This window comes from Peromyscus californicus, unplaced genomic scaffold, assembly GCF_007827085.1.
Source record: "Peromyscus californicus insignis strain IS unplaced genomic scaffold, ASM782708v3 Scaffold_10__1_contigs__length_136768540, whole genome shotgun sequence".
Taxonomy (NCBI): Eukaryota; Metazoa; Chordata; class Mammalia; order Rodentia; family Cricetidae; genus Peromyscus; species Peromyscus californicus.
The window spans coordinates 32,991,224-33,006,743 of record NW_026294391.1 but is presented as its reverse complement, the minus strand read 5'-3'; the positions used below and the strand labels follow the sequence as shown (position 1 = coordinate 33,006,743).

Below are 15,520 nucleotides of genomic sequence, written 5' to 3'. Positions count from 1 at the left end.
TGGGATGCCTGTTTAAAATTCAGACTTCTAGGGCTAGAAAGATGGCTCAGTTGTTAAGAACATTAGGTGCTCTTGCAGAGGGCCCAAGTTCAGTTGCCAGTACCCATGTATCAGCTCACAACTGTCTATAAATCTAGTTCCATGGAGATCCAATGCCCGCCTCTGACCTCCACAGGTACCAGGCACCCACATGGTACACATTTATATATACATGCAGACAAAACACTCATAAAACAAAAATAAATCAGTCTTTTACAAAAATAAAATAGAATGTAGATTCCTGACCCCCTGTAGACCTACTATACCAGACTGTGAAGGAGGTGGGGTTTGGTATTTGTATTTTCAACAAGGGCCTAAGGAGATATAGCAAGTGTCATTTGCCCTGTATAGTAAGTACATTGAACTAAAAAGGCTTACCATCACATACACTTACCCACTGTCAAAGTCAATTTTCATCTAGCAAATTTCTAAAGGACACTACTTCTCTCTAAATGGTGAATTTATTGTTTTTTTTTTCTCTGTATGTTGTCAATGAACATAGATGATACCTTAAACAGCTGCAGCTCTTTGTAGAAATCTAGATGCTTCTATGGGGTTGAAGTAGACATTAGATACTATATTTTATTCCTAGGACCTCTGTAGGTACCTTTAAAAAGAAACTTAATACCTGACAACATGGACAGAACCTGACTAATAAAATATTTTTTTTGTTTTTTATTATAGCACAGCAATTAGTTTTAGTGAACTGTTTTTATAAACTTGTTTACCTTTCATTTTCTGTGTCAAATCTAAATGACTTAATGGACATAAACTTGAGCATTTTTAGGACTTTTTTTCATTGTAGTCCTACGCTAGCAAAGCTGCAAACCCTAAGCATGCTTTAAAATAAGTTGTTTTATCCATTCAATTTTCCTACAGTTCTCAAAGTAGTCTTGTCTTTTCAACACAGGTAATTTGGTCTGTTGCCAGAAAACTACTTGCTGACTAAAAAATAAACCAGAAAGAAAAAAAAATGCAGCAAAAGACAAAGAATGGACTGGGGGCGAAAGTGTTTATATAGAAATCTCAGGAAATAACTTCATTACTAACTAGTTCCCAAAACTAATAAACAATTTAGGTTCCCAGAGAAAACAGTATGGAGAAATACGAAATTCAGGTAAATAAGGAGCATAAAACATTGCACATTTGTTGTTGTCTCAGCAGACAATGATGGGGACCAATTTATCACAAAGGGCACTGTAATTTTCCCTATGACTGTTTTGCTGTAACTTTCTTTAAAAGCAATTTTCAAAGCACATGAAAAATGGGGGCCCTTCTAATTTATAGAGAAAACAAAAGCCACAGTAAAATGCACGTGAAAGTTCTTACTTCTTCCTCTCAGAGCCTAGTATCCTAAACAAATCTTTAAAGTATTGTGGGACGCGGACCACCACATTCTCCGAGGGGCCGATGTCTTTCAAGTGTGGGTAGAGTCTGGTATCAATGACCTTCTTGATATAGCCCAGCCAGTCAAACTGAGGATAGAGAAAACAAATGAAACCTATGTTAAGGTAGCAAGTAAGAGGAAAGGCATTCAAAGAGTAGGCTGAGCATAATCCATTCCATCCTAATCATTAAGGATCATCGTTTGCTTACCCAGAAAACAAAGTCAGATCATGGCCACTCAGACCTATGGCTTTCATCAAAAATAGAGCCTGTCTGTGTTCTGTACCACAAACTTCTGGAACAATAGACATTCGCTCAGCTGCTCCAGCGTCTCTTTGCCCTCCATCTTCTCTCTATTGTGTTCCCTCAGCCCCACCTCACTCCAAGACCTTCTCTTCTGTTAGCTTAGTTCACTCCTCTAATCCCCTGGGCTCCCTCCCTCAATACTCTCCCTCTAACTCTCATGTTCCCTTCTTCTTCCCCTAAACTCAGACACAGATGCCTTAGCACACTATTGGTCTTCTCCTCTGTGCAACCTCTCTTATTCCAAGAGGGAAAAAAGCCACAACAAAATAACTCACCTCCATTCTATAGAGCATCATTGCGTGTCTCTAAAACAAACACTGTGTTGGCTTCACTAAAGGTCATTTGCCAACTCTTTCCCCTTTGTCTGCCTCCACTAGTGAACTTGAAAACCAGTTACTCACATGCCTAGCACCCACTTCCCTACCTCTTACCCCACAGCAGGGATGGTCACATGACCAAATTCTACTCAGAATTAAAAGCAAGCCATCTAGGAATATTCTGAAAGGGGGCTTTTCTGTTTACCCTGGTAAAATAAAAAAGTCAGAAAAGACCGTGGGTCCTTCCCCTTCTCCTTGCCTTAATGTGAAAGAGCTACAATGGTCACTTTATAACCATGTTATCAAAATGAAGTAAAAAAGACTGAGGAGACTAAAATGTGGAGATAAAGCCTATACAATGTTAAACAGCTGAACCAACACTAACTAATGCCCATGGCTATGTTGCCTTACTGTTTTAAGCCACTATCAGAAAGCTCTCAGTATTCCCTACAACTGAAGAAATCCCACTGCACACACAAGGATATTTTATGTGATAGTTGAAAAGAAAGATAATCAAAATGATGAATAGTAAGATTCAAGATTTACAAGGCTAACTTTTATACACAGATGAAATTGAATCCCTTGTAAATACTAGGGAACAAATTTTTTGGAGAGTTTTCACCAACCTGGGGAATCATAGCACTCAGTTCTGAGATATTCATTTTGTTATACATAGCCTCACTGGTTCGGTTTTCATGTGGAATCATTATCTGTCAAAAAGAGATTTGGGTTATTTTTTTCAAATGAATCATTTATTATTGTATGACTGCTTTTCACATGTGCCAAAACATCTGTATATTATTATCAACTTTTCCAAGACTTTGGTGTGATGCCCAGCTGTGGGGAGAGAATTAAAAAAAAAAACCAGCATTTTAGACAGGATTAAGAAAATAAAAAGAAACTTAGATATCCTCTTCAGTGGGAAATATTGTCCCCAGTACAAAAAGAAGTTCCCAGACTGCCCTTCTCCTCTACCATGTGGATGGGCCAAGTCCATCACTGGATCAATTTTGACAACCAAGCTGAAGTTGCACAATTAAGATCAACATTCCATGTTTACCTGTCAATGAACTCAGTTCATTCACCTCTAGGGGACAATGGTCAATGACAGAAAGGAAGCTATCACTTTCCATATCACTGGTACCTGTGATCATTTTTTTGACCTTAGATTTCCCACTGCTAGACGTATGAATTTGGTCACCACCTAGGAAGAGATTTCACAAGCTTCTAGTCTCTGCCATATTTAATCTGAGAACTGCAACAATGACTCTTCCTCAAGAGTCATTTTAATCACTTCCATTGACCAACCATAGCTCCCTTACCCACATTATCACTTTGTGTTTCTATCTTTCTACTCCCTTACATCCATTAGCTGTGTCCACCTCACCTACAATTCTCCTACCCTCACACCTCCTGCCCATTATCACCATCTCCGTGGCTGGGACTGATTGAAGACTTTGCCTGAGGTTTATGTTCTCTAACAAGGCTTTGCAATTGAACTCCACTTTGCTCTAATCACCAGGACAACTTCATGGACAAGTCCTCTCTCTTCTCGTTCAGTCTCTCAGACAGAGATAGTGTAGATGCATATTTTGTAGCAATCTTTACTTATTTGGATTTGATGAGGCATTTTTCCTCCTTAGCCTCAGAAACTGTGTATCTTGGTAATTTTGGATGTGACAAGTCACCTGAAGACTAAGAGAATGAAAGGAACATTCCTACCGGGCAAAACTCCATGCACCACAGATATTTCAAGATAAAATCACAGAAGCTGAATAGCAGGCAACTGCCCCTCTCTTCTAAGTCCTTCAGAGTCTTAGTGTCTCCCTCCCCACTCTCCACTGGAGAGGTGACATGCCCCTTACAGTTGCCTTGCTGTTTGAGAACCCTAAATCATTGCCTCAGAGGATTTCTACATGTCTCTCCTACCCTCCTCCTTTCTCAACTCAGAGTCCAAGCTCCAGGTCGAAACCCTTTGGCCTCAAAGCTGTTTTCAGCTCTCTAGCAGCTGCTCCCCTCCACACAATGGACTTGTCACTTCATTTACCCTCTCAACAATTCTGTCTTGCCTCAGCCCAGCTGCTTTTAGATTTCTTTTTGGTCTAACTCCCTGGCTCAAGGCAAGGCCTTCCACACCTTCAGTTCAAATTAGTACTCTGGGCCTCCTATTTTCTTGGGAAGGGAATCCAAACAGCATGTAGACATGGCTTATAGGTACATCTGCAACAATCTTCACAACATTCAAGGGACACACAGTAATAAACTTTAAAGTGAAGTTGGGGTTCATTAAGAATGTCTTTTAATACAGTGAAGCAGAAAGACACAGAAAGAAAATCTTAAGGACAGTATTAGATGCCCTAGAGTAAACACAGGCTTGACTAAAGAGTTTTCAAAAATGAACCAGAAGGACACACATATGCCACAGTGCATGTATGTAAGTCAGAGGATAACTTTGGGCACTGGTCTTCATCTACTTGGTTTGAGGCAGGGTCTCTTTTTTATCTGCTATCGCACTGTGTATACCAGGCTAGCTGGTTCATGAGATTCCCAGAATTCTCTTGTTTTCACTTTCCATCTCAAAGGAGAAGCACTAAAATTATAGACAGTTACCACTAGCCCTGGCCTTGCATGGGTTTGGGGAACTCAAACTCTGCTTCCCATGCGTCTACAGTAAGTGCTTTACCTACTGAGTCATCAACTTAGCCCCTAGAAAGAAACTTCCTGCTATGAGTAGGAATATGGAGAAAGATATATGTGAACATCCTCACTGTAAAGGGAGACCTAATTCCTCAACCCTACCCTTCGCCCCGACTCCACATCTCAACATACCATCACCAGTTTACAAAACACAAAACCAATAAACACTCGGACCTCAGAATTTTTAGCAACTTCTATAATAAAAGATCACCAAGGTCTCCCACAAGCAAATGTTACCATATTTCTTCTCTCTGGACATGAGAACATTTAGGGATTTTGCACATTAGTTCTTCTAGAAAGCAGTCATTCTATAAACAAAGCCATTTAGGATTTACCATTCTCCAACAAATTAGTTCCCCTACCTCTTTTTGTCTCTACCATGAGCCAGAAAGAATTTAAGGTGATTTATTCAGAATATAATACATGACATAGTGACAACCAATCAATCATTAGAGCAATGAGAGAGAGAGAGAGAGAGAGAGAGAGAGAGAGAGAGAGAGAGAGAGAGAGAGAGAGAACAACATAAGGTCAGGCACCACTGGGCATGGTGGCACACACCTTTAATTTCAGCACTCCAGGAGGCAGAGGCAGGTAGATATCTCTGCATTCCAAGCTATCCTTGGAGTTCCAGGACAGCTGGAATTATACAGTAAGATTTTGTCTTGAAAAAGAAAAAAGAAAGGAATGTAAAAGTAAAGAATGGTAGACATAAAATAGTACCAGAAAGGCAGCTCTAAAGTTTAAAGTGTGCCCTATACAATTTCTGCATTAAATTTCATATCCAATATTGATAGATAAACTTCTCTGAGATCAAATTTTATCAGTCACACTGAGTAGGAATAATACAAAAAAAAATCAGGTCTGGTTAAAAATTACCTTCCAGGATTTGAGGTGACATACTTAGCATGTGTGAAACTCTGCATTCAACTCCCAGCAAGAGAGAGAGAGAGAGAGAGAGAGAGAGAGAGAGAGAGAGAGAGAGAGAGAGAGAGAGAGAGAGGAAAAAGAAGGAAGGAAGGAAGTCAGCCAGCCAACTTTCAATTAAATCAGTATTTATTGAATATCTGTCTTCTATTTGAGCCATATAAGGATTTCTATGAGAAAACAGGTTTCCTTGCTGGCATTCTTTAATCACAGTAGAGTAGCACATAGATATTGATTAGGCTCAAACTAGAGAAGTGGAAGGAATGCGGAGCTCTTAATTTCTGTAGTGATTCTTTTTACTTCCCAAAGAGGATGCAACTACTACCTTGGACCCAGAGGGCATTGACACAGAAGGTTACCCTTTGGCCACAATTTATATTTTCATTCAGCATGTATTTTTTTACAAAATAAGAAAAAGAAAAGGGCATGGCAAAAGAAAAGAAAAAGTTTGCAACTAAGACTTACCTCAGCTATCTTAATTTCCAATCTAAGCACTGACTTCATGTCATGTTCAGCTCGAGAGCTATTAGCTCCTAAAAGCACTGCAGTGTCCACCATGAACTTATAAAGGGCATCCCGATACTGTAAGAGATAAAGAAGCAAGTGGCCATGACAACAGCCTGCTAGGAAGTATGTTTTAGAGATACGGAAGAGCAGAAAAAATAGTTGGAAATAAGCTTTCTTCATTTTCACTCTGTACTCAGAGTATACCAGCATTATGCAATGCCAGCCACCTACCTGCCACTTTTAGAAGAAAAATACGAGTGATGAGTGTTCACAGGACTATTTCTGTGACAGATAGAGTTGCTCAGGCATCAAACATCAAGCAAAATAGTTTTCTGGTAACTGGTGATATTATGGATAAAAGAAACATCTCCAAATGAGTCCAGAATAGAAAGGTAAAGGTCAGGTGTCTCCTTCCCAGGCAAGTGATACTTCAATAAAGTAACGGGAAAGAACTGTGTCTAAAAGCAGAGGACCTGATCCATGAACACTAATGCGAAGTGTGATTTATTCCCATCCAGCTCCATTTACCCAGCTTCACACTAAGAAATAAAAGATGATTATAGTGATTGGAGTCCTGTGTCTTTTCAGTTTTAGTTTCCATAGAGTTGTCCTCCCTGGCTTGGGGGGAGAGAGAGAGAAATGATGATGAGAAACCTAGCAACTACTAAATACAAGATTTCATCTCTAAGGTACACCATGACCCTGAAAGCTATTCCGAACTGTGTGACTCACCTTAAGACCTATATATTTCTTGGTAGATAGCCAGCCTTTTAATAAATGAAATTCAGTCAGCAAGCCTGGCTAATAGTCTTAATTGGAAAGAATGTTTTGCCCCTCCCAAGTCTACTAAAAAGGTGTTCAAATAGTTCAATACATGTGTGAGGTGGCTGTACATATGATGAAGGAAGGCATATAAATGAAAAACTCAATAATGCTTGAGACTGCTTCTCAGTGTGTGCTCTGGTGATGAAGACAAACATGAAATAGCCGTAACATGAGGCAAGCAAAAATGTTTCTTAATAAAGCCACTACATGCATGAAAGCTGAAGAACTGGGAGATTGCAGCCCAGAAAATGTGGAGACATACCATTTGAGAGACATAGGGTTTGGGAACAGTAAGAGATAGGTCCTTCTCTTGAAGGAAGAACAAAAACAGGTAAATAGGGAGAGACAGGTTGAAAGCAGGCAATGAAGAGGCCTTGAGCTTCTTCAAAGTAATTTAGATGCTATCTTGAGAGAGAGATATACTCTTATATTTTTGGTTGTGAGCTTAGCCTTTAACATCTGGACCATCTCTCCAGCCCAGAATTTAGACTCTATGTTGAGAGCAAGATATACTGGAAATGGTGGTGTGGGAACAGAACTTGCCAAGTGGTGCTAAAGGGCTATTGAAGTGAAGGTGGTCACAATTAAATATGAATGGCTGTACTTAAGGCCAGAGTGGACAGCAATATGATCTAGGGCAGTAGGGATAGAAAGGAGGGACCAGGTGGTTGGAGGAAGAATTGCTTGTAAAGGTGGTGTCACTCAGACTTGGTTAACTACTTATAAGGAAAGGAGATGATTTCAAGTCTGGTTGCTGAGATCACAGCAGAAGCGAAGGTTCCCTAGTCTAGCAAATGTTGACTCAAGAAGAAAAATTTGGAAACCCCCTTTGATGAGTGTCCTCTGCCTGAAAGATGCCTAAGATCTTGGCTACTCTGCAGAGCCTTCCACATGTAGAGGCTATCAGCACAGACCCAGGAGACCTGGGTGTGAGGCTTGTTTGGAGGGGTAACAAAATTTCCAAAGTGAATTCAAGTTGTCAAAATGAACTAGTCCTATCCAATGTCCAGGAAACTACACTGTTTCCAAGCTAAGTCTAGAATTCTAACCTGATCCACCCTTTCTGTTTCTCATTACCCATCATTAACCCAGAGCACGAGCTAAAAATAGAGTCCCAGATCCCATCTTGTCTGCTAATTCAGAATCACCATGGCTTGATCCATATAAGAAGTTTCCAGGGTGATTTTTTTAAGCCAATACAGTTTTGAATATCCTTCAGTTTAGAAAATGATACTGAATGATTTGCTCTTCTGAGGATTGACTGCAAACTCATATCTTGGTTATTTCATTTGAATAATGGTATATCCTCATCTAGGTAATGAGGGCACCAAACAGGGAACTTATACAACCTTAATGTTCCTACCTCTACAAGACAGGAAGTAAAACTGTGTATTGAAAACCAGTGGTTCTCAACTCTCCTAATGTTGTGACCCTTTAATACAGTTCCTCATGCTGTGGTGACCCCAACCATAACATTATTTCCTTGCTAATTCATTACTATAATTTTGCTACTGTTATTAATTGTAATGTAAATATCTGCTATGCAAAATATCTGATTTGCAATCCCCAAGAGAGTCATGACCCACAAGGTGAGAACCACTGGCCAAAACAAAAGATCGCTGCTTACTACACTGGGAATGTGCTCAGTGAAATTATGATGATAATTTCCAGGAAAGAAGCAGATACCTTATAGAAACTGATGAACCAAACAGCAGCCAGACAAAACATGTAGTTGAACATAAATAAAACTTACAGATTTGGCCGGGCGGTGGTGGCGCACGCCTTTAATCCCAGCACTCGGGAGGCAGAGGCAGGCGGATCTTTGTGAGTTCGAGGCCAGCCTGGTCTCCAAAGCGAGTTCCAGGAAAGGCGCAAAGCTACACAGAGAAACCCTGTCTCGAAAAACCAAAAAAAAAAAAAAAAAAAAAAAAAAAAAAAAAAAAAAAAAAAAAAAAACTTACAGATTTGGCTTCAGTACTGTTATCAAGGAAGTCTTCCCTCACAGCCAGGGAGAGTGTTGCTTGGTCCAACTGTTCAAACAAAAGCAGAAAGAAAAACAAAAAACAAACAAAAAAAGAAAGCATGTTACTGACATTTTAAATTGTTGTGCACCATATTAACAAGAGTCACGGGCTCATTGGCAGCCCAGCCATATTTTGAGTTTGTGTCACCATCACAAAAATCACTTCACTCCATTCAGAACTACACACAAATAGGCACTTTGAGAGACCTAATGTATAAGAGATGTGCCCCCTACTTTTCTAATTTATGCTTTCTATCTTTGAGGTTTTGCCAACACTGAACAGTGAAAGGCTACTTGAGTTGGAATAGATGTTAGAGATTATCTGACAAAAGCCAGAGAATTTATGATTTTCCCAAGCTCACATGGCTGAACAGAGCTCATAGTAAAATCCCCTCCTGTTTCCAGATCCACTACCGACACCACTGTAGTGCTTTGCAAATGCTCATCTGTTTGGAGGTGATGCATTAGGCTTTCTACATCCCCACCTCAAAAATAATGTACCTTTTTACACAAAAAGAATCAACTGACATTTTGGAGAAATCTTTGTGACTTTCAGAAACTTCTCTGCAAAGTTAAGAATAAGTTATAGAAACACAAATAACTTTAATCTCAAGTATTTTATCCCCTTTTATACATAAAATCTATATAAAATTATAATTTTCCATGAAAATCCCTTTCATATGTAGCAAAGTCTATAAAAGGCCAAATTATAGTGGTGTTATAAAATTTAAGGAAATACTGTTGTTGGTGGTTTTTTTTAGTAATGCTTTCAAACCATCCCTGCACTTGTGTGTATTGCTAATTGGCCTAAAACAACCAAGTCACAAGCCATTCTGGCTTCATCCTCCTGTAATTCCCAATCTGCCATTGTTTCTTCCAAAAATGAAGTAAGCCAGAACCACAAAACAAAATATTTTGATTAAGATGCTTTGGCTTTCAATTAAATTTGGATCACTCAGCGACTCTTGTGAGCTCCAGTCTTAGAGGAAAGGAAACTATACAGATAATATCAAGAAGTCAAAGGTTCTTCTCATGAAATGAAATTAAACCCACAGAAGGTAAAAGTCTGGATAATTCAAGTGAGGTTACCAGACCTTTTATAAACTTTCAGATTGTTATGGTTTCTAGGGAACATTTTAAATACACCAACAGATTGAATAAGGTCAGTCAACTAAATCTTATTAGAAACACACAAACTCCTGAGGCAAAGTCTTTTTTGAGAAACTCACACAAGTACATGGTATTGTTCTAGCTTTTAAAGTCCTTGCATTTATGATATGAATGCTTCAATTTCAAAAGAAAAGAAAATGTTCATTCCAGCACTTGAGAGGTATGTGGACTGATAGTTCAGACCAGTCTGAGTTGCAGAGTGAGTTACAGGATAGTTCAGGCTACATTTAAAAAAAAAAACATATGGTTTTAGAAAACCAGATACATTGAATTGAAGATGTGATTTTTGTCCAATTATAATTGGCATGCCAATTACAACAAAGTGTTTTAGGGGAGAAAGCAATAATGCAAAAAGAAACATCTGAAAATTATGATCTAGGAATGGAAAAACAAAACATTAGAGAAACTTCATTTCTAAGAGAATTTCTCTGGTTGACATCATGAGTTTTGATTAGTGCTAGAAAAAATGCAGGCCATGGAATAGCAATGACTTGGAGTTGTCTTATACTAGGACAACGCTGACCTTCCAAACAGTCTTTTAAGGTCACACATGCCACTTTTCATTGTTCCTGAAATTCTTACTCTTCCTATCACCAGGCTTAAGACGAGCATGAGCACAGGTAGCAAGGTGATGTTTTAGAATATGCCTTTCTGTTATTTCTTACAATTTTATCTCCCATTGAAATCCACAGCAAATCTCTACCATCTTGCCACAGGGGAGCTTTTCCAAAGACCAATATGTGGGCCAATCTGCATATCTTGAGGATGGAGGCATATCTGCCCATTAAAAGGAGTGCATTTTTCTATACTCAGAGGCACCATATGCTCTACTAATAGTAAAGTGGGTACATGTTCAAGGTCAAAGTTTAAGCTGTTTCTTACACAACCAAATCACAGGTCAAACAGGCATGTCAACTACTCAAATTGAAGAGAGGCCCAGTCCCCTCCTCCTTTCACCCAGGCTGAGCAAAGTGTCCCAGTATAGGCCCCAGGCTCAAAAAGCCAGCTCATGCACTAAGGACAGGTCCGGGTCCCACTGCCAGGGGGCCTCCCAAACAGTTCAAGCTCATCAACTGTCTCACTTATCCAGAGGGCCTAGTCCAGTTCCATGGGGGCTCCTCAGCTATTGGTTCACAGTTCATGTGTTTCCACTAGTTTGGCTATTTGTCTCTGTGCTTTTTCCAATCATGGTCTCAACCTCTCTTGCTCATACAATCCCTCCTCTATTGTTCAAATGGTCCTGGCTAGTTGATGGGCCATGTTTCAAGAGAAAGAGCCTCTTGTCATATGCCACTGTGGACCAGTATCTACCATAGAAACTCACAAAATTCAAGTGATCTAAACCAAATAGCAACAATGTCAAGTAAATGATAATTTAATCTTCCTTATAAAATGAGACTTGAGAGACAAAATAATACACATAGTATAAAGAGTAACTCTCAAAGCTGAACTGAGAGCCTCAGTGTCCTCAACACCAGAGCCAACCCTTGTTACCACACTCCTGTTTTTCAAACTATGTCCCACAAAGTCTAAATGGATTCAGGACTCCAAGTGCACATTCATTTACATTTTGTATTTAACAATTAAAAAATTTACATGTAATTTATTAGTGTGTGTATACACATGCACCCATGTGTCATGTGTACATGTGGAAGTCAGAGGACAACTAGCATGTAGGTTCCAGGGACTGAATCCATCACATCGCCAGGCCTGTCGGAAAACGTTTTACCTGCTGAACCATTTCATGGCCCCCTAGAAACTGAAAACTAACAAAACAGCCAATGCATACACACAAGTTCTAGAACATTGGTAAGCCACCAATACACAACTTTTGTTGTCAGGTTCATTAGGTTTCATATAGAACTCAGAACAAAATTGTTCCTGCTATCTCTAGACACATGCTTAAAACTGTTTCATGACTATGAAAACTGCAGCTCTATGTTGTTCAGGGAGGAGGTTAATTCAGATGTGTGAACATTCACTCATGTAATTTGGTACAAACAGGATAGAATTAAAGCCAATGTGAGCTGCACTCAAATGCCAAGCAGTACTTGAACACTTCAGTTTGGAACAAGCTGCCATCTTGGCAAAAGAAAGCAATAACAAGTATACAAGTGCCTTCTTACATTTGGGAAGCATTCTATTATTGACAGTGTTTCTAGGACCAGTGTAACTGAATATTAAGTGTGCAAGGCAAGCTGTTATCATGGTCCTCTGTTTCCCTTATTTTTCTATAAACTGACATTAAAGGTAGACACTGAACTAGTTTTAAGGGGTTTGTTTCTTGTTTTATGGTTTTGGCGCAATGTCTTTGGTGATAGTGTGTTACTTCTGACTGGTATCAAGAGGCATACAATATCTAATTTTCCCATTTTTAGCAATGCTACTATTGATAGTTGAGTTCTAGACACATCATTCCATGAGTTTCCCAAACATTCACCTGGCCATTTTAGTAGCGATTGATGATAATTTCCTAAATCAATTGGCTCTTCAAAGATTTAAGTAGTAGTAATCTAACCCTTTTATTTATCCTGATTTATTTTTATTTTTAATTAGGTATATGTAGGATGGAGAGGTATCTGAGTGTTTAAGAGCACATAGTGTTTGCTCTTGCAGAAGACCTGAATTCAGTTCCCAGGATCCATGTCGGATGACTCAAAACCACCTACAACTCCAGCTCCAGGGAATCTCAGCCCTCTGGCCTCTAAGGGCATCTGCACTCACATCATCATCATCATCATCATCATCATCATCATCTCTCTCTTTCTTTCTGTCTCTCACACACATACACAACTAAAATAGAAAGGATAAATATTTTTTAACTATAACTATGTTTATGTAAGTGTGTATGTGTGTAAGCAGGCACCTGAGGGTGCAAATACCCACAGAAACCAAAGAAGGCATCTAAACCTGGAGTACAGGCAGTTATGAGCCACCTGACATTGGTGCTGAGAAACAAACTCAGGTCTTCTGCAAGAGAAGTATGTTCTCTTAAGTACTGAGCATCTCTTGAGTTCCTCTCCTGGATTTTCACGCTGTGCTTCTCCTATAAGCGAGAACTTTGTCTCATTGGCTATTTGTTTATCCTGAAATCAATCAAATCCAGATTGTGGAGAAAATACATAGGAGAAATAATCTGGTTTCTTTGGCAAATAAGTTTGGTTTAAAAAAAAAAAAAAGAAAAGGTGGTGCCTGTTAAAGATTAAATCAGACTTAGAAAGTGCACAGGTGATTGATTCTTAATTTTAGTCTCAATCAAAATGTAGCTGTTTCTGGTTAGGGTTTAAGGATACATTTGAGGGGCTGAAGGTATAGCTTGATGGTAGAACACTTGTTTGGCATGCATGAGGCCCTGGATTCTACCCTCACCAGTATAAAAAAAAGTGTTTAGTATAATTAGGAAAGTTGAAAACTAACTGTATTATTAGATGTTAAGTATGGAATTATGATTACATTTTGGTTGCGGTAAGAGTCTTTCACATTAGCTCAGGCAATGAAATATTTACAGTTAGAAGAAGATACATTTTAGACATGCTATAAAATGCTCCAGCCTCCAAAAAGGAGAGGTTTAAACTATGTAAAAATAGCACAAAGTTGAGGCTATTGAAGTTGGGTTCATAAACACATAGATGTTTATTGTCCATTTTTATTTTTATTTTAGTTGGTAGTTTTCTTCATGATAAAATATGAAAGAAATAGGTCAACTATTTGTCTAGCTCCAGAAATTGGGGAAAAATGAAATAGTTACCATTTGCAATGATACATCATTGTGTGAATCAAAATCATCTACCACTTCTCAGAGGGTGTAAATTACATTTGAATGACAATCTCTTTCTTACTTTAAAACACCATCGAAAGTATTTGGAAGAATATCATAATAGTTCTGTAATTGAGAATAATAGTCTTAAAATCTGGCTTTAAAAAATTGAGTGCTCTATCCACATAGAACAGGGGCTGATTGGACTGCAACCGTCATTGTGTCTCACATAATAGCATTACAAGATGGCTCAATACCATGTCGCTACTTCATCATCCAACACAGACACACAGCTGTCTCTGGAACTAAAACTTTCCTTCTGCATGAGAATTCTTTCAACAACCAAAGATTTTTTTTTGACACCTATCACTGTCTACACTTAGAGGTCAGGAATCTACAGCCTTCAGGCCAACTCGTCACATGGTTATACCCATTCATCATCTAAACCTGCTTTCTCAGGTACAATGCCAAAGCTCAATAGTTGAAATAGAGACCAGATGGTTGGCAAAACCTCAAATCTGTACCATCTGTCCCTTTATAGAAAACACATTGCCCACCTCTTACTTAACTCCAAAAAAAAACTCCATGGTTTTGATTTTTGGAGAGGTGGCTTATGTTGGATGAGGAAACACACTACATAGTTTTATAGTCCTATAGTTTTTATATTGATATATCCTTAATATGTTCTGCTTTGATGAAGGGCAGATTAGGGCAGAAATCAATGTTCAATAGCTTCATTATTATTCTTCTATGGAAGAAGAAGAAAACACAGGAAGGTGAATGCATGAAATGACTTGGGATATGTTATTTGAATTCCTACAACCTCCTTCATTGATGACTCTTTTGTGGTCTGTATCTTTCTGACAACCTCCTAATTTCACCAATGCGATCCACCTCGGGGCACATCCAACTGCTCCCTGCCTTTATGCTCATTCTCCCAGCAGAAAATGTGCTTAGAATAAATTCTGCTTTACCTTTTGAAAGGGAGGAGGACAGATTCAGATTGAACTTGACAATGGGGATGTAGGCGTGCACTCAAGTTGCTCCTGAAAGGGGAACAAGGAATCTGGCATGTGTTGTCCCTTCTGTCAGAGGAACGAGGAGGTGAGGCAAAGAGCAGAGTTCAGAAAGTATTCTATCATCACAGAAGACCCAGAGACCTCTCCCAGATAGAATTTACATGCTCAGAGAAGCCATCTAAGAGTGAGAGCATGGATCACCTGAAAGCCACTCACGGGGTTCCTGAAAGGCTGACAGTTTGCTGCTAATCTACATTCGGCAAATCTTGGAGCAGGGCATAATTCCAGATCCTAAAGCTCAGCTGAATTTTTACCTCATCATTTCATTAAGCCAGCATGAATTTCTTTCTTTAGGAAAGCACCCACACTGGGGATTTGAGCCCAGTTGGCAGAGTGGTTTCCTAGCATTCACAAGGTGGAGTCTCCAGCACTGCATAAAGATGGGATGGTAATACATACCTGCAATCTCAGCACTCAGGAGGTAGAGGCAGGGGGCAGGAGTTCAAAGTCATCCTGGGTCAAAGTCAAAGCAAGTTTGAGGCCAGCCTAG

At 39.2% G+C, this 15,520-nt stretch overlaps 1 protein-coding gene across 1 annotated transcript in view; it reads right to left on the bottom strand.

The window, feature by feature from the left end:
• The window catches only part of Phex (phosphate regulating endopeptidase X-linked), a 207,148-nt gene that overhangs the window by 146,720 nt on the left and 44,908 nt on the right, over positions 1-15,520 (bottom strand). Inside the window, exons 7-10 of the mRNA XM_052730304.1 lie at positions 8,963-9,031; positions 6,135-6,251; positions 2,675-2,758; positions 1,369-1,514 (exon numbers count right to left, since the gene is read on the bottom strand). Of these exons, the coding sequence (XP_052586264.1) occupies positions 1,369-1,514; positions 2,675-2,758; positions 6,135-6,251; positions 8,963-9,031 (416 nt within the window). The remainder of the gene's footprint in view (positions 1-1,368; positions 1,515-2,674; positions 2,759-6,134; positions 6,252-8,962; positions 9,032-15,520) is intronic.